The sequence below is a fragment of the Podarcis pityusensis genome (assembly GCF_964106645.2).
Source record: "Podarcis pityusensis genome assembly, chromosome: 5".
In the NCBI taxonomy this organism is placed as follows: Eukaryota; Metazoa; Chordata; class Lepidosauria; order Squamata; family Lacertidae; genus Podarcis; species Podarcis pityusensis.
This window is the reverse complement of record NC_138032.1, coordinates 80,232,708-80,256,095: the sequence shown is the minus strand read 5'-3', so window position 1 is coordinate 80,256,095 and position 23,388 is coordinate 80,232,708. Positions and strand designations below refer to the sequence as shown.

General features: G+C 42.0%; 3 protein-coding genes across 9 annotated transcripts; 2 read left to right on the top strand and 1 right to left on the bottom strand.

Moving 5' to 3' along the window:
• Positions 1-1,964: 1,964 nt before the first annotated feature.
• On the bottom strand, positions 1,965-7,442 carry DYDC1 (DPY30 domain containing 1). 2 transcript variants are annotated; one of them, XM_081005112.1, is made up of 6 exons: positions 7,284-7,442; positions 6,596-6,787; positions 5,593-5,715; positions 4,283-4,378; positions 3,475-3,591; positions 1,965-2,185 (listed from the first exon to the last, which is right to left on the bottom strand). In XM_081005112.1, exons 2-6 carry the CDS (start codon positions 6,740-6,742, stop codon positions 2,132-2,134), a joined length of 537 nt encoding a protein of 178 aa, XP_080861238.1. In that variant the 5' UTR covers positions 6,743-6,787; positions 7,284-7,442; the 3' UTR covers positions 1,965-2,131. The 2 variants fall into 2 exon arrangements, with proteins under 2 accessions (XP_080861238.1, XP_080861239.1); XM_081005113.1 differs by having other exon boundaries at positions 7,269-7,428.
• Positions 2,762-17,125, top strand: LOC308476914 (uncharacterized protein). 5 transcript variants are annotated; one of them, XM_081005100.1, is made up of 6 exons: positions 9,409-9,980; positions 12,291-12,489; positions 13,239-13,402; positions 13,516-13,638; positions 13,833-13,940; positions 16,478-17,125. In XM_081005100.1, the coding sequence occupies exons 3-6, from the start codon at positions 13,250-13,252 to the stop codon at positions 16,838-16,840; spliced, it is 747 nt and encodes a 248-aa protein (XP_080861226.1). In that variant the 5' UTR covers positions 9,409-9,980; positions 12,291-12,489; positions 13,239-13,249; the 3' UTR covers positions 16,841-17,125. The 5 variants fall into 5 exon arrangements, with proteins under 5 accessions (XP_080861227.1, XP_080861226.1, XP_080861228.1 ...); XM_081005101.1 differs by lacking the exons at positions 9,409-9,980; positions 12,291-12,489 and adding an exon at positions 2,762-2,809; XM_081005102.1 differs by lacking the exon at positions 12,291-12,489 and having other exon boundaries at positions 9,409-9,921.
• Positions 17,126-18,437: 1,312 nt separating this feature from the next.
• On the top strand, positions 18,438-23,388 carry EXOSC3 (exosome component 3). 2 transcript variants are annotated; one of them, XR_013986169.1, is made up of 5 exons: positions 18,438-18,730; positions 19,928-20,077; positions 20,842-20,993; positions 21,713-22,246; positions 22,313-23,388. XR_013986169.1 is itself a non-coding variant. In XM_081005085.1 (4 exons), exons 1-4 carry the CDS (start codon positions 18,473-18,475, stop codon positions 21,912-21,914), a joined length of 762 nt encoding a protein of 253 aa, XP_080861211.1. In that variant the 5' UTR covers positions 18,438-18,472; the 3' UTR covers positions 21,915-23,388. The 2 variants fall into 2 exon arrangements, 1 of the variants encoding a protein (XP_080861211.1); XM_081005085.1 differs by having other exon boundaries at positions 21,713-23,388.

The window sequence follows — 23,388 nt, the reverse complement described above, 5'->3', positions numbered from 1 at the left end:
ACTTCCCGATCAGAAGGTCGGCGGTTCAAATCCCCGCGATGGGGTGAGCTCCAATTGCTTGGTCCCTGCTCCTGCCAACCTAGCAGTTCGAAAGCATCGAAAGTGCAAGTAGATTAATAGGTACCGCTCCAGCGGGAAGGTAAACGGCGTTTCCGTGTGCTGCTCTGGTTCGCCAGAAGTAGCTTAGTCATGCTGGCCACATGACCTGGAAACTGTACGCCAAGATCTCCTTTGGCCAATAAAGCGAGATGAGCGCCGCAACCCCAGAGCCGGCCATGACTGGACCTAATGGTCAGGGGTCCCCTTTACCCTTTTACCTATAATGGAAATATGACATACAAATAAACATAATAGGATTCTGATCTCTAAAATCTGTGTTGATGCAATATTTGGTTAGCCAACTGCATTTGGATATTCTCAGGCCATTTGCTTCATTGTGGTTGTACTGTAGCTCTTTGCACATCTCTGCAAAGTGGGTATAAGTGTGGCACTAAGGGGCAGCTGAATCCTGTCTGCCTGTTTTGCTTTGGGGCATGCCTGCCTCACTCCCTAGGTTTACCTCACCTCCATGGGTCAGACAGAACATCTAACTTAAATGTAGGTTTATAAAGCCCAATATGCACTTGCCCATAACATGAAACATGGTAAATTTCCCATGCCTGGTATTACATGTAGCATCCAATATATGGATGTGAGCTGGGCACAGGGCTAACCTCACTACCCCACTCTGCGTTGATAGCAGCCACTTACCCAAGGTAGGAAAAGTGGCCTATTATTTAACTGTGGTGCAAATAATATCCTAAGTGTTCAACACATGGGAAAGAAAGTTACAACTGTGTTGGCTAAGGTTTGCTCAATACACATAAGCTTCTGCAATGCAGGCTCTTAATAAAGAACAAGTTTATGTGTAACTTCCATTTAGCGTGTGGATATGCACACAGAGAATTCCAGCTTTGAGAGGAGCCCATCTAGTTACACTGCTTAATTCAGTTTGACCTTATTTTGGGCCTCATATCTGTTTTCATCCTTACTAGTAGGATGGCAACAGCTGTGAGGAGCATATTACTATCAACGCATTCTTTTCAGTGTCTGCGTAAGGGGTCTCAGGTTTAGCTAAATAAACCTGCAAGAACCATTTGAGGGGGAGGGGGAGGGAGAAATCCACATATCTGGAGATATTTTTCAAACAGCAACACCACTTCATCCAAATATAATCATATAATCCTAAAATAAAAATAAAAACCATACTCCACCTATTTTGTTACTAATATAAAAGGGGCGACTCTTCTGTTTTTGGTGTCTTCTGTGTACATGTGTCTTGTTTTATTTCAGAATTTCACAGCAAAGAAAGCCAACTGGAGTCCCATTAGGGAATGCAAATTCCCCATGTGCACACCTGAAATGTCGGGGTCCAAATGGCACAAAATATGATAAAAACATGGCTTTATGCTGATGCCTGTGTTAAGAGATGAATTTCAGAGTATCTCTAGTAAACGTTTGTTGTTATTGATTCCACCCACAAACCTGTCTTGTTCCACCCATGAGTGACCATGTGGAATTCAGGCACCCCCAAACTCAGCCCTCCAGATGTTTTTGCGACTACAATTCCCATCATCCCTAGCTAACAGGACCAGTGGTCAGGGATGATGGGAAATGTAGTCCCAACACATTTGGAGGGCCGAGTTTGGGGGTGCCTGATGTAGATTCTGTCAATGCCAGTCATGACTCCTGACCTGTTAGAATCCGCTCTGCTTCTGCTCTCTCTGGTCTTCCCCAGAGAGGCAGTGATTTGAAGTCTATGACATGGCAACCTTGGGCACAACCTCAGTGCCAATACAACAGAGAGGACCATCCTAACTTGAACCAGGTCTTGCTGTTGGGCTCTTAGTTCTGTTTATTCCCAACTAGTGATTGGGTTATATTGTACATGAAGGCACCGCCTCATCCAGTAAGTAAATAGGGACTACCTTATACAACTTGCTTTTATTTTATATCTTGGTGGTAGGAGTTTGCTCTTTAGCTGCATTAATTCATTGTATCAGTAGCCCTAAAACAGATACCAACCATCCACATCTCTGTAGCAGCCCTTGAAGTTTCTGGAATAAACAACTGCAGGTGGGAAAGATATCTCTCAAACAGGCGACTCTTCTCCTTCCTCTGTCTCAGCTACCGTAGTCAGTGCATGCTAGAAGTCAAGAAAAAAGAGAGGAGGAGAAAGAGAGAAAGTTATCGTTTATTGGAACTCTTAAGATGATCTGTGAAAAAGCAAAAGAAAAAAAGAAAAAAAGGGTTTAAATGGCTGTCAGACTACTCAGTGAACAAAAACTCAACCCAAACATTTCAGGGGGTGTTTCTTAGAATTTATCAGATGACACCCGGGGTCCCTCCCAGTTCCACAATTCTGCAATTCCATTATTTTAATATCAGAAATGAGTTCAACTGGGAAAAAGTTGCCTAGAGAGATAGTTGCAGGGAATGTTATGTAGTAAGTTTGGATCCTAGAACAATAGGCAGGTAGGATCCTAGAATGCAACAACTGATTGGCTTGCAAGAGAAGACCAATCAGGCTCTAGGAGGAAGTTAATCAGCATATTAGGCTGGTAGGATCGGAGAATGCAACAACTGATTGGCCTGCAGGAAAAGACCAATCAGGCTCCAGGAAGGAAGCAGAATCAGCCAATCAGATGGGACTCATTGCGAAAATAATGTATATAAAAGCCTGAGGTTTGGGGGGCAATTCAATCACTGTTTTACAAGCTGCGATAAAGAGCATGAAACCACTGCAGGACTCTGTGTATATTTCAGGGAGGTAAGCATCCGATTGGGGGAGATCTCTCTCTCTATATTTTATTCAGCCACTCCCTTTATTATCAAAACTAGATAAAACCCCTTGCTTTTTTCTTGTGTTTGTGGCAGATTTTCTGCCATCATATCTAGTTTGGCCCTATAATAACCCGGGCACCAGAGAGTATTCTTTCATTACTGGATCCTTGCATTTTGCCACTTCAGGAGGGATGGGACTGAGGTTATCTCCTCCCTCCACTCACCCAGACCATGTGCAAGTATCGGTCCTCCGGAGGCAAAATGCTTGAAAATCACTGCCCCAGAAGAAGAGCAGAGGTGAGCAGCACCGCTCTCCTTGCTTTCTGCCCACACTCTAATATTCCAGAAACCCTGGCATGAGTGTCACACCAGTAGCTCACGCTCTCAATGGAATCACGCACTGGAAATGAGAACTAACTTCCAGAGGACATGGCGATGGTGGTCACTGCTTAAGTAGCTGTAAAAGGGGATTAGGAAAATTCATGGAGGATAATAAGACTGTTGGTCATATGAAACCAACAACGCCAAGGGATTTCTATAATCAGAGGCAAAATGTCAATGAAAACCAGTTGATGGAGAGGAGCAACAGGAAACGGCTCCTGCCTTCGTGTCCCGCTAGTGGCCTTCTTAGAGGAATCTGGCCGTACTTACGTCAGATTGTTCAATTTCATCTATCTCATCAACTCTGCTCAGATGAGGAGCCCCATATTTGTCAGTCAGCTCAGCTAAGGTTTTCGACGGTGTCTCTTTCTCAGCAGCTGCCTTTGCCTACAATTCAAATTCCATTTTTAATACCATGGCGAATCCATGCAATTTTACGATGTATTCAGCTGAACAAAGCGGTAAATATGCAAGCACACGAAAATCAAGGTGCGAGCCATTCCCCAGCTCCTTTCTCAGACCATTGAGCTGAATGGGCAGTATCTCCTGTGCACAAAAATTTCATTGAAACAATGACCTGTTTGAGACACACAGCAGCACTTGAGACCCACTGAATTTCTCCCTCTATTCTCTGAGCAATGTGACTAAGACAAGGAGCCACCACAGTCAGCAGAGGCCAATTCTGACTGATTAGATGGTTGCTTGTTTTTCAACGAAAGCCTAAAAATGTCTTCTTCGGGAATAATTTAAATAAATTGGCGACATGTAACTTCCCCCTGCTCCACTGCCCAGCAGCTATTGGCCCTTATTGTTATTGCACATGTCCTGTTTTAAAGGATGGGAAAATAACTACGGCTTGGCTTTATGTGCAAACTCATCCTTGACCATGGTTTGCTTGGCTCTCCTAACCTAGATGCTCACCAAACTTCAAATGCAGGAGGCAAGAACACTTGGGGGGGGACCCAGATCACAGGAGAAACAAGCCATTCAAAGCTGCTGGAACATAATTTGGGAGACGGCTATTTGATGAGTGTTGGCATGCAAAATAGAAATGATCATCAATGACATTTTAGCCTACCTCCAACTCTGCTTGTAGTTTCTGCTCCAATAGAAGCTCTTCTTCTCTTTCTCTCTCTAATCTCTCTTGTTCTTCCCGTTCTCGTTCCATTTGTGCCTGCAGCCATATCATGCAAAAGTGCAAGTTGGTGAAAAGGAATTTCTCCCTTGATGTGCTAGTCTTTTTCTTTCTTCTTGATTTGCAGGGAGTTTTTGCACGGCAGGTAGGGGGGGGGGGTGGCATTAAAAAAAATGAGACCCACCAGCCGACTTAGCATTGTGTGCAAACTGAGCCAACTTCTCTGGTGTTCAGTTTAGATTGGTCAATGAAAGTAGAAATCATATAATTTTGCACTTCCTTGCTTTAGGGTCACTGAAAAATTTAAAATCTTATGCCTTCGTTCCATGTTTAATCAAGGGTGTTCCCCCCCACCTATGTATGAATAAATAGTTTATATCATTTAAAAAGGACCAGTTGGCTTTGATTTATGAATTGTGGGTTGGGATTAGAGATCAGCCAAGGAAAAATATCTGCCCATCCACACATGGGGCACACAAAGGCTGCAATCCTATACACAGGTACAGTGGTGCCTCGCAAGACGAAATTAATTCGTTCCGCGAGTTTTGTCGTCTTGCGATTTTTTTCGTCTTGCGAAGCACGGTGTCGGGAAAGTTTTGGAAAAGCTTCAAAAATCACCAAAGTCTTTAAAAACCTCAAAAAAGGCTACCACACCGCGTTCTATGAGTTGCTCCTCGAAGTCAAGTTGCAACTGTATTAACGGTGTTAAGAAAAAGGAAACAAATTTGCAAGACGTTTCCGTCTTGCGAAGCAAGCCCATAGGGAAAATCGTCTTGCGAAGCAGCTCAAAAAACAAAAAACCCTTTCGTCTAGCGAGTTTTTCGTCTTGCGAGGCATTCGTCTTGCGGGGCACCACTGTACCTCGAAGTAAAGCCTACCGAACTCAGCCAGATTTACTTCTCAGCAGACTTGTACAGGTGTATTAAATGAAATTGCATTAGCTAGCGCAAAAGTACATTTCTGCCCAAACATTACAAACCCTGCCAGTGTCTTTTAATTCATCTCTGAGATATGAGTTCTCAAAAATTATCAATGTATAACCTCAGAACATTCAGAAGAATCCCTTGTTGCAGGCACAATGCTCTTCTGTTCATAAAATGGAAGGCTCCGGTTAACCCCTGGTCCTCAGGAATGTGTGGATGCTAGCCACAAAGGGGGGGAAATCAGATCTTTATAATAATGCCCCCTTCTGGAAGCACTCACACGCAGCTTGGGCTTTTTGACTGTTTCTCTGTTTGGTTGCTCTGCCCTACCTGCCTCTCTTCTTCAAGCTTCTGCTGAAACAAAAGTTCTTCTTCCTTCATTCTTTCGATCATTTCCAGTTCTCTTTTGGCCTCCTCACGCTCTTGCTCCAGATCTTCCCTTTCCAGTTTCCTCTGGAAATGATTGTTTTTTTAAAAAGTCAGCATAAGAGAAAACAGAAAAGGAGATACAGAGTTTCACATCTCTGAGTAGCAAAAAGTTCAGGCGACAGAAAATGAGAGGCTCAGATCTATTGCTAAGCAAAAGTATCTGGACTTTACAGTAATATCTTGTCTGCTTACAAATATGCAAGCAGAGCAAGCAGGAGGGCAGTTCCCAGCCTAACAATAATATTAATAAATTAAAATTTAAAAAATTGAAAATTTTGCTTGTTTAGGACTCTCTCTAGCTGCAGAAAGGGGCATAGCTTAGCCTTGACATCTCGATGGTGTAAAGCTCTGCTCAAGCGTTATTAACAATGGCAGTAGTGAACACCTTTAATTTAATAACAGGAATGCCAGGACAGGGAATGGGAACGAAGTAATTTTAGCTCCTGCCCTGAAAGTACCGTATTTTTTGCTCTATAAGACTCACTTTTTCCCTCCTAAAAAGTAAGGGGAAATGTGTGTGCGTCTTATGGAGCGAATACAGTCTGCGCAGCTATCACAGAAGCCAGAACAGCAAGAGCGATTGCTGCTTTCACTGTGCAGCGTTCCCTCTTGCTGTTCTGGCTTCTGAGATTCAGAATATATTTTTTTCTTGTTTTCCTCCTCCAAAAACTAGGTGCGTCTTGTGGTCTGGTGCGTCTTATAGAGTGAAAAATACGGGTATGTGTTATCTCATTCATGGCTCTAGGATTATCAACTGGCCATTCAGCAAGCATCAAATGATGCAAAGCCGATACTTGTGTTTTCACTCAACACACACAAGACTGTTCCCCTAATATAATAACCAGCATTAGCATTTAATATTTGAAGAGCCTGACAATATTAAGTGTAGAAGCAGAGGACTCACGTGAAGTGCATCATCCATATTTTTTCGATATTTATAAATCCACCATGCCAAGTACAGGATTGGGTCTGCTGGCCGACGTTCTGCCACCTCGGCAAGGCCCTCTGCCAAGCATCTGCCTAGGCATTTTTTGAGATATGCAGTCTCCATTTTCAGTTCTCCAAGTGTCTGTGGCAGCGATTAGTCCTTTTGGATCTAAAAATGGTGGCAAGCAGTGGGAGGAGGAAGAAAACATTTTGAATAATAGATGTACATTACAATAATTTAACAAATGGAAATATAAGCTGCTTTGACAACCTTTACCAGTTTAAAAAGTTGCCAAGATATTTAAAGAAACCAATAAATTAATAGCTAGCTTTGACCTGGGTGGAAATCTGTGATTAAAGGCTTGCTCTGTGGAACTTAAAGGCTGCAATTCCTAAGAGTTTGTTTCAGGTTAGTGCTATCCACCTCTGAAATCCTTCTGCATAAGCCCCGTGAAAATGGACAGGAGCCACAGAACAGAAGCCAGACTTTGGGATGGATCAGGCCCATGGTGGGTAATCCAACCACATTGATGTGTAAACTGACCTTCGGTTGAATTAGCTCAATGCAGATTCCAGACCCTATTCAAACTAAGTAGGTACTAAACTGCCATTTGATATCTACTACTTAAGAACATGGAAAGAGTACTTACTAAAAGACAACTCACACTCATATGAAGAGGAGAACTTTGTTCCTGATGCAAGGGTGACCAAACCCTTACTGGTATTTTCTTCACTCTTGTCTAGAAGAATAAGCTCTGTGTGTATCCAAAGATGGAAACAGTTAAGTCTGGATGCTGCTGTTTGGTATCCTAGCAACGGACCAGTGTTCTAGCCCTATGCTGCTATCTCCCTGAAGATTCTGTATCTCCTTCCTTCTTGGATAGATAGTATTTCTTTGTGTTTTTTATTGTTATCAATTGGAAGAAGGAATATATGAAGTTGAAATGTTTACACTGCATTACTTTATATTTGGATATCTGTATTAATGTGGGTAATTTATAAGCTTGAACATTACTGTATTCAGAAAAGGAATGCTTTTAAAAACAAACCTCCACCTTTGAAAGATAGGTTAAAAACCCCTTTTATTCCTTTCCTTTCCACTAAGGTAAACACATCAGTATTCCACTTGCAACAAGAAATGACAGGTACTTGTTTTGACCCACATTATACAAGCATCTATCAAGAAATTAATTCTAATTTCAGCCTCCAGTATATACAGCTAAGTGGTTCCCTTAGCCAATTAGCAGCTTCAACCAAAAGGTAGGAATCATACACACTGTTTAGGCTGTTAAACTGGGTGCCAGACCCTGGATCCAGCAAGTGTTAGAATTTAATCAAGGCTTCCAATTCATGGAATAGCCAAGCTAGCCTCCTAGTGAGGGTGATAGCTTGTGTGACAAGCCATTAAGGGGGATTAAGGGGTTTGGTGCGAGACAGCAGGTGGGTGGGGGTCCTTCCTTCAACAGATAAAGCCAGGATTTAGAGTAGAAAGATTCAGAGCAGTGATAGGACCTAGAAGTAAAGTAGCAAGGTGGAGAAAGTGTCAGAGAGCACTGTTTGATGTCTGTTTGAGTCCAAGGCTGCAGTTATGGGAGAAAAAAGGGTGATGAGGCTGGGATTGTAGGCTCAGTGTGAAAAACCCATATATCATAAAGACACCATAGTCTCCGCTGTGCTTCATTCCAAAAGGAAACATGAACCCCGGGGGAACACCTGTTATCTTGCACTGCTCGTAGATTGGAGTGACATGCAACAACACCAAAGAAGGAAGGGGACACATACAGAAGTGATACAACTTCTGTTGGGCACACCAAGTGTTCACAAATACAGATGTTCAGAAATAGCTGGTGGACTTCCACAGCAATCTGTGAGGAGTGTTCTACCACCACATTTCTTTCTCATGCAAGTTTGTGCAGGCTTTTGTACTGCACTCTTCTTTACAAATCCTAGAATAGTGATTACTCTCAAGTGGAGCTGGGCCAAATGCTTTTAATCACTATTTTGCGTTAGATGTCCCTGGCCTCAAATGTTACAGTCCAATCCTATGCATGGTTACTGAACAATAAACACAACTTTATCCAATGCTGCTTACAGTTGCAGGTTTAACATACCATGTAGTAAGCCCCAATTGGATACATTGGGACTCAGTTCAGGGTAACTGCATATTGTATTTAGTCAGTGGTTTTTTTCCTTAAAAAAATGTTTAGGGGTACTCTCATTTTCCTACTTATATTGAAATACTCCCCCTCAATGAAGCCAAACTTAGATTCACAAAATGTTTAGGGGTATGCGTCCCCCTGTGTCCCCCAAGAAAAAAAGCACTGGATTTAGCTGTTAGTTACTTTTAAATCCAGGTTCTCAATGTGTAAATCAGCTGGTTAGAGCATGGTGCTGATAACGCCAAGGTTGCAGGTTCGATCCTTCTATGGCACAGCTGCATATTCCTGCATAGCAGGGGGTTGGACTAGATGATCCTCAGGGTCCCTTCCGACTCTACAATTCTGATTCTAATACGTAAAAGCTATAGACTGAAATAGTACACGGACAATGCCTTCTGGCTTACAACCCAGGCATCTGGGAATGGGTGAGGTGTATTGCGCATTTGAATTTCTGCTGCGGGTGCTGGTTTTATTTGTAACTGAAGTCTATATTTTGTTTTAAGTTTTTGGCTGTGTTTTATATATATATATGTATATAAAAGGTCAAATTTTGGTTTACACTGTGTACATTTCCACCCTGGCACTTTTGAATGAAGAGCGGGTCATAAATACTTTCAATAAGCAAAAATGTTGTTAAAAAATTAACCATTTCAAAAATCGTGCTGCGCAGTTGGGTTCAAGCTCGAACTCTTCTTGCACAGCAGCGCCTTCCAGTCCTGGAGAATTGGGCTCTGCTATCTCCTCCTATGTCCATCTCATGTACAACCAGCTAGTGTGCTTCTCTGTTTCCACGGTAATAATACACAAAACAGGATATCCCGACGAGAGCAGCAAGGGATTCTCTCTCTCTCTCTCCTTTCCTATCTCTCTGCCGCAGACAGGGAGACGGAACGGTACCCTGAAGACGACAGCAGCAGGGCTTCTCTTCTTTTTAACCTCCCTTTCCTATCTCTTGTGATGCCAGGAGACGGAAACAGTAGGCGTGCGGCGATTAAGCCAATGAGACGGCAGCAGCAGCACGTGCGCGCGCAGCCGAGACGCTTGTGGATGTACTGCACCGCCTCGTGGGCGGGGCTGTGCTGAGTAAGGCGTCCCGGTTGCTAGGCGACGGAGAACCCGAACCCCCGCGATCAGGCCCCATAAGGTAGAGTGCAGTCCGGCGAAACTTAAGCGGATTCTCAGGGGGCGCTTGGCTGACTAGTGGTACGGTGCAGATTTATTTATTTACTTTGGAGGGGTAGTAGCATTAATGTCATTTATAAAGCTACCTAAAGAAAAAATTCTGTGCCTGGGACACATTTCTTTTCTTTTTTCTGAATTAATTTTTAAGTAGACTTTTAATAAAATAATAATAATAATAATAATAATAATTTTTATTTATACCCCGCCCTCCCCAGCCAAGGCTGGGCTCAGGGCAGCTAACAAGCAATAATAAAAAGTTGAATGAATACAACTTAAAAACAAGATTAAAATACAACAGTTAAAATATTGAAACATTATTAAAATGCAGCCTCATCACAGGAGGAGAATGGAAAAAGAAAGAGGGGGAGGGAATCAAATTAGCTCCAAGCCAAAGGCCAGGCGGAACAACTCTGTCTTACAGGCCCTGCGGAAAGAAATCAGATCCCGCAGGGCCCTGGTCTCATGAGGCAGAGCGTTCCACCAGGCTGGAGCCAGAGTTGAAAAAGCCCTGGCTCTGGTTGAAGCTAATCTAACTTCCTTAGGGCCCAGGACTACTAGGGTGTTGCTATTTATGGACCTTGAGGCTCTCCGTGGGGCATACCGGGAAAGGCTGTCCCGTAGGTACGAGGGTCCTAAAGGGTTTATTTAATTGGCTGGGTTGCAAAAGGCTTCTTTGCAAAGTTTTAAAACTTTTGCTCACTTTGGTCCCGTAAAAGGTAAGGCTTTGTTCGGCGTTCCCCAATCTTTGGGGCACCCACCGGCTAGCGATCGCTGTTTATTTTTTCTTTTTTAAATAATATTTATTAAAGTTTCAAAAGAGGAAAAATCACATTAATAAAAAAAAAAATTACAATAAAAAAGAAAAATACAAAGTAGAAAAAAGAAAAAACAGTTAAAAACAATTCCATCTTTTCATCACTTCTTTTACGTTTACTTGTTTCCTGGACCTCCTCATACCTCCCTCTTTTGTATTCCAATTCAATTTGTTAATCCAACAATTCCTTTCCCTCCTTTTTAATCCTAATCTTTAATCTTGATATATTATAACATTAGATTTTTACATATTAAAAACCAATTTTTCCATATTTGTACCTATACAGCTAGAAACCACTTAACTTCAATCCAACATCATTCTAACATTCATTAATTTTGCAATATTTCTGTAAATAGTCTTTAAATTTCTTCCAGTCTTCTTCCACCGACTCTTCTCCCTGGTCACGGATTCTGCCAGTCATTTCCGCCAATTCCATATAGTCCATCAATTTCATCTGCCATTCCTCCAGTGTGGGTAGATCTTGTGTCTTCCAATGCTTTGCAATGAGTATTCTTGCTGCTGTTGTAGCATACATAAAGAAAGTTCTGTCCTTTTTTAACACCGATTGGCCGACTATGCCCAGGAGAAAGGCCTCTGGTTTCTTCAAGAAGGTATATTTAAATACCTTTTTTAGTTCATTATAAATCATCTCCCAGAAAGCCTTAATCTTTGGGCACGTCCACCAAAGGTGAAAAAATGTACCTTCAGTTTCTTTACATTTCCAACATTTATTATCAGGCACATGATAGATTTTAGCAAGCTTGACTGGGGTTATGTACCACCTGTATATCATTTTCATAATATTTTCTCTTAAGGCATTACATGCCGTAAATTTCATACCTGTGGTCCACAACTGTTCCCAGTCAGCAAACATAATATTATGTCCAACATCTTGTGCCCATTTAATCATAGCGGACTTCACCGTTTCATCCTGAGTATTCCATTTCAACAGCAAGTTATACATTCTTGACAAATTCTTAGTTTTGGGTTCTAACAGTTCTGTTTCTAATTTTGATTTTTCCACCTGGAAGCCGATTTTCTTGTCCAAATTGTATGCCTCCATTATCTGATAATAATGAAGCCAGTCTCGCACTTTGTTTTTTAGTTTTTCAAAACTCTGCAGTTTCAATCTATCTCCATCTTGTTCCAAAATTTCCCAATATTTCGGCCATTTGACCTCCACATTGAGCTTTTTCAGAGCTTTCGCTTCCATCGGTGACAGCCGAGTCTTTGGAAAAGGAATGATCAGGGGTGTTAATAGAATCACAGACGCAATCATGGAGTTGGAAGGGGCCCCGAGGGTCATCTAATCCAACCCCTTCAATGCAGGAATCTTTTGCCCAAGGTGGGGTTTGAACCCACAGCCCTGAGATTAAGAGTCGCATGTTCCACCAAATGAGTGTAGCCACAGTTCCTGTGAAGGGCTGTCAGGATCGCCAAGATGACGTGATCATTGTGCTATGCAAATATTAAGTAACTGGTCTTTTCTCTTTTTCCTGCTTCCTTTGCATATACAGTGGTACCTCGGGTTACATGCACTTCAGGTTACAGACTCCGCTAACCCAGAAATAGTACCTCAGGTTGGATGAGAACAGAAATCATGCTCCGGCGGCGCGTCGGCAGCAGGAGGCCCCATTAGCTAAAGTGGTGCTTCAGGTTAAGAACAGTTTCAGGTTAAGAACAGATGTCCAGATCGAATTAAGTACTTAACCCAAGGTACCACTGTATTTATCTCCCATTGGATTTGTGGGAGGCCCCTTCCGGCATCCCTCCTGTGCATGCAGAGGTGCATCAGCAGGGCAGCTGCTTGTGCCTAATGGTGTATGTAAATGATCCATCTGGTTTAGCTCCGGTAACTATCTATAAAGGTAAAGGGACCCCTGACCATTAGGTCCAGTCGTGGCCGACTTTGGGGTTGTGACGCTCAGCTTGCTTTATTGGCCAAGGGAGCCGGTGTACAGTTCTGGGTCATGTGGCCAGCATTACTAAGCCGCTTCTGGCGAACCAGAGCAGCGCACGGAAACGCTGTTTACCTTCCCGCCGGAGCAGTACCTATTTATCTACTTGCACTTTGACGTGCTTTCGAACTGCTAGGTTGGCAGGAGCAGGGACCGAGCAACAGGAGCTCACCCCGTCGCGGGGAATCGAACCGCCGACTTTCTGATTGGCGAGTCCTACGCTCTGTGGTTTAACCCACAGCGCCACCCGCGTCCCTACTAACTATCTATACCCATATATATTACAAATTTAATAAATAATAAAAATGTTTTCATTCGCTGCAAAAAGCAAAGTATGCTTTGAAAATACAGCTGAGATGTATGAAAGTGCAGGGAGGACGGAAGGTAAAGAAACCTGATTAGAGTGCAGGATCTTGGGAATTATTTCCAGAACATTGATTTTATTAACTTGGAAGGAAGGGATGTGATCTGGCAAGAGTTCACCCAATGTACCATATCCATGCAAAGCTTGGCACAAGATGGGGATGGATGTCAAATACCTCAAGGAACGCATAGGAAGATGTTTGGCTGAGGGACTTGCAGAAGCGGCGGACCGTCGGCCTGTGGACCCAATCAATTTCCTGGCACACTTTATTTACAACTACAAGAACAGATTAAATGAAGAAGAAAAGGTAATGCATCTCTTCTTAATTTAAAAGCAAACACTGAAGAAAGCTAGCATCAAGGAGACAGGGTTTTCCATTAATCCTTTGTGAATTTCCCCAATCCTTTGTGCTTTTTTTAGAGGAGGGTAGAGAGGGCCGAGCTGGAACGTGAGCATGAAGAAGCCCTTGCAGAAGCGAAGAGGATAGAAAAGCTGAAAGCAGAAGAGCTCCTGGTTGCCAAGAAATTTGAAAAACAGCAGCAGGTCTGAAACCCTTTCCTAAGCAATATTAAATTTACCATATGAATAGGTGAGATGATCTGTAATGACAGCAGAGGGCCCAAAATAAGCCAGTAATACTATTGTAGTGAATGGCTATTGGGTTTTAAATGATGAGTGGCTGAGACACCATCAATCATTTGTTTTAGTTAGCTAAATCACATTTTTATTTTATAAAGATCATTAAAGAGCAGCAATCCAAGAAGACAATTGCAGAGTTATCTGGGAAGGATGGAGTACCAATTCTGCAGAGTATTGAAGAAACTGACAAAAATCATATAAATGAAGTGAGTAACAACATGTATGTGGGTTTATTGTCTCAGAATTCCCTTTTAATAATGAAATTGGGTGGTTGAGTTTTTCAGTCTGAGAGTAAAATGAGGCCACCAAAAAATAAGGGAGTAGTTTCTATATACCCAGGTATGCAGAAGTATAAAAGTGTGTAAATGAAAAAGCTTTCTTTTTAAATAAAACAACTGCTCTATGACCTTCCACGAACTGTGACCTTCCAAGAATGTGGGCACCGAGATAAGAAAACAGAGTAACTAATTGTTTGGTGAATGAATTTCTGGATTCTCAATGAACACTTTAGACGGGAGCTCCTTTGTCTTTCCTATCTCTATTGCTTGGAGTCAGGTGTGTGTAGCTGGCCAGTTATAGCTCTAATGAAATCCTCAATTTCTCCATTATTTTTTATGGACATTTCTCACTTCCATCTGGGAACCTTAGGACAAAGGGAAGAAGCTGAGCAGATTCTATGAGTCTAAAATCTAAGTCTCTAGTCAATGCATGGAATCAGATGAATAAAATAAATTGAAAGAGAGAGGGAATTAAATGGTGTGTCAAGATCCTAAAAGCTTATAATATTATAATGAATAACATTAGTTTTGGATGAGGAGAGATGTAGGTCATGAGATTAAAGTCTCCTCCTCAGACTATACACCACTCGCCTCTCTTCTTCACCCTGAAGGAGAGAGAAAAGCCACTGTGACCTCATTATGATGCTGTCTCCCTAAAGAGAGAGGCTGTCCACTGTGATCTCATGATGATGTTGCCTCCTTGAAGGAAAGAGTCTGGCCACTGTAACCTCATGATGATGCTGCCTCCATAAGGGAGAGAAAAAAGCCACTGTGACCTCATGATGATGATGCCTGCCTGAACGAGGGTGGCTGGCCACTGTGACCTCATGAGTTTATGTTGGGATACTGCCAGGGAGACATCAGCCATCAAGGCCCCACGCCGATGCCGGACGATCCATCGATCTCCCGTAGATACAGTATCAGTCAATTAGCGACACGAGCTTCCAGAAATAGCTTGCCACATTCCAGAGCTGGTGCACGCTCTTATCAGCAGAGTTCGCACAGCGAAAGATGCACTCAGAAGAGCATTATTTATAACTTTATTCAGCGTTGGTCAGAACAAAGTGAAAACATGACTGCCTGCTTCGATGTCTCAGACACAGAGAGAAAACGAAAGCAATAGACAAACATAAACTTCCTGTGAACAGGAACTAAGCAGACTCTGTGACTCACAAAGCCTGCTCCCTTTTAAGGTGGAACGGAAATATCCTAACAGTTTATGCCTCCCGGAAGGAGAGAGGCTGGCCACTGTGACCTCATGATGATGATGCCTCCTTGAAGGAGAGAGGCTGGCCATTGTGACCTCATGATGATGCTGCCTCCTGGAAGGAGGGTGACTGGCCACTGTGACCTCATGATGATGCTGCCTTGAGGAAGGAGGGTGGCTGGCCACTGTGACTTCATGATGATGATGCTTTGCGGAAGGAGAGAGGCTGGCCATTGTGACCTCATGATCATGTTGCCTTCCTAAAGAAGAGAAAAAAGCCACTGTGACCTCATGATTATGCCTACCTAAAGGAGAGAAAAAAGCCACTGTGACCTCATGATGTTGCTTCCCTAAAGGAGAGTTTACCACTGTATATACCACTGTATATAAGAAGCACCGTGCACACACACAAAAAATGAATATTCTCCCCAATTTTGTAGTCTTGGACATGCAAAGAGGGTAATTTTATTAGAAACATTCAAACATGCAGTGTTACTAACTAGTCTGAAGAGGTACAGTTCAGGAGGGAAAAATAACCAAAGCTCTCATCTAGTGTACTTTTGTTTTTGCAGATAGGCTGTTCCATTCTGGGTTAGGTCCGACACTGGGGGTTGGAAAGGCAAGGTTGAAAGGCCACTTCCTGTAAAGTGGGAGTAGCTACCTATCGCTCTCCAACTTAACTTAAAAATGGAAACATCTGCAACATACACAGAAATGCAACAACACTGTTGGATCACCCTGAAACAGGAAAAACAAAAACAAATGGAAACTATAAGTGTGAAATAAATCATCAGTAGGAGAACAACCAATATAAGGAGAGAGGAAGTGAACATTTGAGACAGTGGGTGGGTGGAATGCCTGTATTCATAAGAACAAAAGGTTCACTAGATAAGAACGTTGTTTTCTTACTTTATTTATAAGGGAGTATTCTTTATTGGGTTGTAAAAAAGTACTGCCTCTCTGGGTGGGCATTCTTCCTTGCCACGCTGGCTTGAGGACTCAGTGAAGATCCTTATGGCCAAAGACTACCTTGGCTGAGGTTGAGTTATTATGAACATTTAATTATTTATTAAATATTTTTGTTACAAAATAATTGTATTTTTAATATTTTCTTGGAAGTCGCCCAGAGTGGCTAGGGAAACCCAGCCAGATGGGCGGGGTATAAATGATAAATTATTATAACTGATTTCAAAAGGAGAATTTTCATGGTGGTGTATGTCCCTGTGCTCATGTATATGATGTTGATTTGTATTAACAGAAGAGAACAGAAGAGAAGGATGTGAGGATTCCAGAAAAACATGAAACTACTTCTGAGTCAAAGAAAGAAACCTTAGAAGACAAATTGGATCAAGGTTACATCAGTGTTATAAAGGCTGAATTGGGTGAGACACCTGGAGAGGAGAATATCAGCACAACTCTCCAGGAAGGCTTGACAGAGATAACCATGGATGAAGATTTTAATCGGATTCTGCAGGAGACGGTGGATGATGGAGGTGAAAGCCGGTTGGAACATGAAGTAAATCAGAATGAACATGATACAGAAACAGAAGATGACACGGAAGATGAAGAAGCCACTCCAGATGAGGAATCCAAATCCAGTCAAGAGCTGAATTTGGAGTAACAGTGCAATCCTAACCATGTTTACTCAGAATTAAGTCCCATTGAGTTCAGCAGGACTTTCTCACAAGATGTTGTGCATAGGACTGTGACCCAAAAATGAAAGCAGCAGCTTCTGAGTTGGTTTAGATTCTTCCCTTTCTCTAACTTGCAGTGTTCTGGGGTGGATGATCAAGGTGTTTCTACTACAGTTGTTGATTTCAGTAGAACTAAACCGCAAGACTCCTTTTAACTTTGACATTTTCATATTAGGGAAAAGGTCATGCAAATAAACTTCAGGACTAGATTTGTCAGTTTTCATTACACTTTTTCAAGACTTTATTACTTTTGAGATGTGCATGATAGTGTTCTTCTTAAAAACTCAATGGCGGTTGTCACATATCTTTGTGTCTCCACTAACTACCAGATGGTGTCGCCATAGCTTTGGAAACCAGGAGATGAATCATTGTGGTCTTTTATCTCATTCCCTGTTAAATTAGAAAGTTGAAGCTAGAAAGGAATATTTACAGAGGTAATTAAAATATCTGAGACAAGATCAGTGATAAACTAAAACTAGATTAAAACACACACCAATATTCTACATACAGGGGATGCTTGTCTAAACAAAACATTTTTAGGAGGTGTTCAAAAGGGTAGTGAAGGTGCCTGCCTGGTGTCAATAGGCAGTGAGTTCCATAGCATAGGTGCTGCCATATTAGAAGATGGATTTCTTACCAGTGCAGAGTGGGTATTATGTGGCACCACCTGTAGCAGTGCCAGTTCTGCAGACTGAAGCGGTTGAGTGAGTGTACGACTATCTCGCAGCTAAACCGATCCCAAACAAACCAAACCCTTCCAGTAGCACCTTAGAGACCAACGACGTTTGTTATTGGTATGAGTTTTCGTGGACATGCACACTTCTTCAGATTGGTATCTGAAGGCGGAATACTGGAAGGAATTTTTATTTTTATTTTGTTTTGACTAAGGCAGACCAACACGGCTCTGCCTGTAACTGATCCCAAGTTGTTAAGGGCTTTGCATGCTAACAGCAGCACCTTGAACGGGGCTTGATAGCAAATCAGCAACTGTTGTGCCTAACAGACATCCCACACACAAATACCACCCCCCAGTTTTGCTCCTTTTGCATGCATGCATGCAGTCACATGGCGCTTTCACTCCTCCTACACTGCAAAACGACCATCTGCCCTTGATGCTTCCGTTGAAATCCCTGCATTGCAGCGGGGTTGGACTAGATGACCCTGGGAGGGTCCCTTCCCAATCAACAAAGGAGATACAGTAGCTCAGTTCTGTAGATGACCTTCGGGGTCCCTTCCAACTCTACAGTTCTGTGACAACCGGGTGGCCACCTGCCATGAATGCTTTAGTTGAGATTCCTGCATTGCAGGGGGTTCGACTGGATGACCAGTGGGGGTCCCTTCCAAGTCTAAAATTCTACGATACCGTGGGAAAGGATGCCAGGAAGCGAGTGCCTCTCTAGCCTATTCTATCTCTATAGTGGCAGGAGTCCATCGGCGATCCTGGCAAAGGACGAAGGGCAGAGAGAGACGGCGGAGGGAATCGCCTGCGCATGCGCGAGAAGGCCCTTGTTCCCGCATGCGCAGTAAAAACAGGAGCAAGCGTGCTGTTTTGTGGCGTCATGGCGCGCTCGGCTGAGGAGCTTGTAGGGCAGGTGGTGCTGCCGGGGGACGCCCTGTTTCTGCCGGGCCACGCCGAGGCGGACAGCGAGAGGCTGTGCTTGGCCACTGGAGGCCCTCAGAAAGGGCGGCTGGTTTGCGGGCCCGGGCTGAGGCGCGGCGGGGACGGGCTGCTGGTCGCCAAGTGCGGGCTGCTGCGCTACCGCGGCGGCGGAAGTGGCTCCGGGGGAACCTATTGGGTGGACTCTCAGCAGAGGCGGGTAAGGCGAGGCGGGGCGACGGAAGTGGCGGGCTGGGAAACAGCGCATGCGTGGCAGGGTGGCGGTTGGCGGGCGCCTCGTCGGGGATTCCGCACCGTTATTTCACAGGGAGGAGGCAGGGAGGCGAGCTTTTTCTGGCCACGTTTTCATTTATTTATTCTGTAGAATGATTCTCTTTTTTTAAGCAACAACGAGTGGGTTACCCAAAAAAAAGGTGTTTTGTATACTACTGGAATTTTTAGGTTTTAAAAATTTAAATTAAAAACAGTGCCTCATCTAGTCGCACTGCAAACAGGATTCTAGACAGTCATTAATGTCTTGAACCGCCCTGAGATCTACGGGTGAAGGACGGTATGCCAAATAAATACATTCCCAATTATTATTAAGGAAGGTGGGGAGGAGGACTGGTTTCATAACAGCCGCGTTATTAGTTTCATAAGAATTGTAAAATTGCAATAACAGTCAAAGCAGTTTACAAAAAAAGGTGCTGTTGTTTTGTACAGCGCTGCTTGTTTTATTTTTTTGATTTTTATATTAAAAATGTTAACCTCATCCAGTAACACCTCAGGTAGGAGATCTGTATAATCTTGATACCCCGCAACTTGGAGAATAACTTCTTTGAACCCCTTTTCAGCTAGAACAGATATTAAGCACTTTCTGGAAGTGGTTTTCTGTAAGAACCCACTTTGGCTACAGTGTCCTTTGATTCATGTCAGAGTAGCCCAAGAGAGTGTGAAACCAAGCATTTTGCTGTGTTTTTATTTAATCATGATGTTAGTCACTATGTATAATAAACACGATTTTAGCGATTAACTGTACTCTACCAGGATGCAGAGTGAAATTGGATGAAGTGTAGTATGAACCTTTTAAGAATACCCTATACACCTTATGACAACACTGTAAGGTCTTATGCCCAAATTTTGTATGTGTGTATATATGGGCAGAATGGTTTGGCTCACATGCTGCACCAAGGTAAACCATAGTTTAGCACAAACATACGGGCTCCTGCAGAGAACAGTGTGTCCACTTTGCCCATTCTTGGTCATTCTGCTGCTACGCTAAGTGGATTGTGATGATGGATTGTGTTTGAGGAGCATACTGTGTAATACTGACATTCTTGCTTGTTTTGAAGGCTAAAGCAATCTGCATATTTAAAATTACTTTCCTCCCTTGCTCCCAAATTCTTTTCATGACTAGTATGTTCCAGTCAAGGGAGACCATGTGATTGGCATAGTGACCACCAAAGCTGGGGACATATTCAAAGTGGATGTTGGGGGAAGTGAGCAAGCATCTCTATCCTACTTGGCATTTGAAGGCGCAACCAAAAGAAACAGGCCAAACGTGCAGGTGAGGAGTCTGAACATGACTGACAGCATTGATTCTCTAAAGCTACATTCTATACACAATTTCGTGAGAGCCTCATTGAGTTCAGTGTGATTTACTGCAACAGACAGGATTATGTTGTTAAGCTTGTGCTAATTATTCACAATGGTAATATTGAGTCAATACTTCTCCTTTAGTCACAATGTTTTATCAGTACATCTCTTGTGTGAACATGTTGAAGGAGATCACGTACACCATGAGCAAAGAGTTTAAATTCCTTTGCATGTTGCTCCTCCATCTGTCAATTTATGACAAGAGCTCCTGATCTTTGGAATATGCATGTGGTAACAAATTACTCATTGTCATGCTTAGATAGCCAAGAATAATAGGAAGAGGCTTTGCCTGTTTGGGTTCCTTTTAAAATCAGTGTTGGACAGTTAAGAGTCTGATGTTGGATTTTCCTTTTACTGCTGGACTATTGACACTTAAGCTCGGATGTCTTTTGTTGTTCAACAATATTTTATGTCAGTTGACTGACGTGCCAACACTACATCTCACAGATTTTTGTTGCCCTGTTTAATGAGAACAGCAAGCAACCACATCCCTGACAAAATGATTTCTCAATAAAACTCTTCATTTGCAATGTAACATACCCTCCCACATTTCAGATGAATATAGAAACATTCTTGTGTGATGAAGCTAAATGTATTAAAGTTGAACATGATACCTTTCATAAGAGTTACACATTCAGAACCGTTTCATCTATTTATGTATATTTTTTTCCTTAGGTGGGAGACCTTATTTATGGACAGTTCATTGTTGCCAATAAAGATATGGAACCTGAGATGGTCTGTATTGACAGCAGTGGCCGAGCAAATGGAATGGGAATCATTGGACAAGATGGTTTCTTATTCAAGGTGTCATTAGGCCTAATAAGAAAGTAAGTGCGACAGATTTCTAACCAAGTATTTTGAGCTTGGAAGTTCTAGCTTAGATTGCAAAAGCAAATTACATGCTTGGCAGTGCAACTGTTATATGCGAACTAGGATTAATATCACTTTGGCATTTTAATTGCATGCCAAAATTGACGTAACTAAAAAAAAGGATGTAGTAACTGAAGACTACTAATCAGTACAGACTTCTGTCAGGGTAACTGACACAAACTCTTCCAGGACTTTAGTACTTGAGATGTGAGAGGTTATGTTTTTCTTGAAGATTCTTTGCATATACAAAACTAAAATGTTTGGGAAGAAAGCCAAGGAAGAACTATTCTCCCTGGCATGTTTTTGTTGCACAAATAATATGTTAATTTATCAGTCAGTCATGCAGTTTCTCACTCTGCCCCTAGCCCTCTTGACCAGCAATCTAAAGAGTGGCAGTCCCATGAAAATGTTTTATACCACCTCATCTTAGTGGGATGTAACCTGATAATGGGCATCTCCCAAGTCCCAAAATGAGTGGGGCTGTGAAATTGCAGGTTACTTTATCAGCAAAATCCTTTTCTTAAAAAGGCATCCCAACACCTGCTCTGATTTGGGTAGGTCCTAAAGAAAAAAATGTAGCTTTGTAAGAATTGAGGTCTTAATCGTTAGAAGTATGAACAGTTTACCAGAGCCATATATTGACTTTTCTTCCCTTCACATTTTATTTTGACTGCAGACTCTTAGCTCCGGAGTGTGAAATAATCCAAGATTTGGGACAACTTTATCCATTTGAACTGGTTTTAGGAATGAATGGGAGAATTTGGGTGAAAGCCAAAACAATTCAACAGACTTTAATTGTGGCAAATGTCTTAGAAGCCTGTGAACACATGACTGCAGAACAGAGGAAACAAGCCGTTTCCAAGTTGTTAGACAACTGATGGGAAGGAATTTTATATAGATACTCTTACGTGGAAATGATGACCCAGAAATGCATTTTTAAATATTTTTATATTTGAGGCAATAAATGTTACAGTTCAAATACTTTTATTTTTTCATTCTGCCTCTTTTGCTCTTGAGTTCGTTTTGTGACAAATTATGTCTGCTTGTTGTTCCCAGTGGCAGACTGTGACTTGTAGTGCACTTTTGGTAAAAGTATGCACACTTCGGACTTTTATAACTAAGTCAGTGGTATTTGCAAAACAAAGGGAGCCTCCCTTTGGTCTGTTATTTTTATTCTCATTGTATTTTTAGTGACTTGCAGCTTGATTACGTGTGTGTTTATTCAGAATTAAGTTGTGAATTCAGTGGGGTTTTACACCCATGCGAGTGGGCATAGACTTGCAATTACTTTTTGCCAGCTGTACTTGATGAAGCTGTGAAAAATAAAGAAAAAGGTTTGTATCAATGAAAGAAGTGGCTTATGCCTTGAATCCTTGTTTACAGAAAGAACTGATTTTGTTGCACTTTCCATGAGAAATGTATGTGTTTTTTAAATTTTAAACACCAGGGGTGGCCAACTCCCAAGAGACTGCGATCTACTCACAGAGTTAAAACTGGCAGTGAGTTGTTGAGCTTTTTTTTTAGGAAGGAGGAAGGCCCATGGGGGGGGGCGGGTTGGGTCAGGGTTGCTGGATTTTTCAGGGAGGAGATAAAATGTTGATTGCAGAAAAAGCCTTCAAAGCATTTGCAAAAAAGATAAAACAATATGATTATCACTAAAAAAAATACAACCATGATTTAAAACATAAAGAAAGTTAAAACCACAATAGACTAGACTAAAACAAATTGAAACGTATTAAAATTTTCTAAATGTTTGGGTAGGCTTATCTAAATAAGAATGTATTTAGCATGCACGGAAAAGAATACCCCCTTGCCCCAGTAAAATTAGGTAGTCAGCTACTAGATAGGGGTGTGTGTGTCAAACTTGGATTTGCTGCTGTGCAATGGGTGTAACAGCCCTGAGTTAGAACTTGGGTATCCATGCATGTTGCTGCTACTTGTACCTTCTCTCTCTCTAAAATCCATACTTTATTGAAATTCATAGATAACAAAAACAATCAAATAAAAAAGACAATCTTGTGTAAGTAATCTTATATAAATTTACAAATATAAATTAATTCAGACTTATACAGTCTCTTTCACTCTACATTCTTACAAAAGTATGATTGACTTCCCATCATCTCCCAATGTATTTAACATTTCTAAGGCTGAATGTACTTAAAATTGTTACCTTAATCTTTCAATATTTTCTAATACTTTCTTACAACATATTGTACCAGTTTTCCTTATTTCTTTGTAGTTAATTTACACAGTGGTCATTCAAACGCTGTCAAAGATGTCATACTGCTACTTTGTTATTGTAAATATCTCTTAAACATATCCCATTTTTGAATAAATAATTGTTTTGTATTA

What these genes read in the sequence shown, in the direction of transcription:
- DYDC1 (XM_081005112.1), bottom strand. Translation starts at nt 6,742, where the DNA reads ATGGAGACTGCATATCTCAAAAAATGCCTAGGCAGATGCTTGGCAGAG. An exon ending in AACTACAAGCAGAGTTGGAG is followed by an intron (nt 3,592 to 4,282) that starts GTAGGCTAAAAT and finishes TTTGAATTGTAG; the next exon opens with GCAAAGGCAGCTGCTGAGAA. An exon ending in ATGAAATTGAACAATCTGAC is followed by an intron (nt 2,186 to 3,474) that starts GTAAGTACGGCC and finishes CTTGACTTCTAG; the next exon opens with CATGCACTGACTACGGTAGC.
- LOC308476914 (XM_081005101.1), top strand. Translation starts at nt 13,250, where the DNA reads ATGGGGATGGATGTCAAATACCTCAAGGAACGCATAGGAAGATGTTTG. An exon ending in GATTAAATGAAGAAGAAAAG is followed by an intron (nt 13,403 to 13,515) that starts GTAATGCATCTC and finishes TGCTTTTTTTAG; the next exon opens with AGGAGGGTAGAGAGGGCCGA. An exon ending in ACAAAAATCATATAAATGAA is followed by an intron (nt 13,941 to 16,477) that starts GTGAGTAACAAC and finishes TTGTATTAACAG; the next exon opens with AAGAGAACAGAAGAGAAGGA.
- EXOSC3 (XM_081005085.1), top strand. Translation starts at nt 18,473, where the DNA reads ATGGCGCGCTCGGCTGAGGAGCTTGTAGGGCAGGTGGTGCTGCCGGGG. An exon ending in TGGACTCTCAGCAGAGGCGG is followed by an intron (nt 18,731 to 19,927) that starts GTAAGGCGAGGC and finishes TTTCATGACTAG; the next exon opens with TATGTTCCAGTCAAGGGAGA. An exon ending in GAAACAGGCCAAACGTGCAG is followed by an intron (nt 20,078 to 20,841) that starts GTGAGGAGTCTG and finishes TTTTTTCCTTAG; the next exon opens with GTGGGAGACCTTATTTATGG.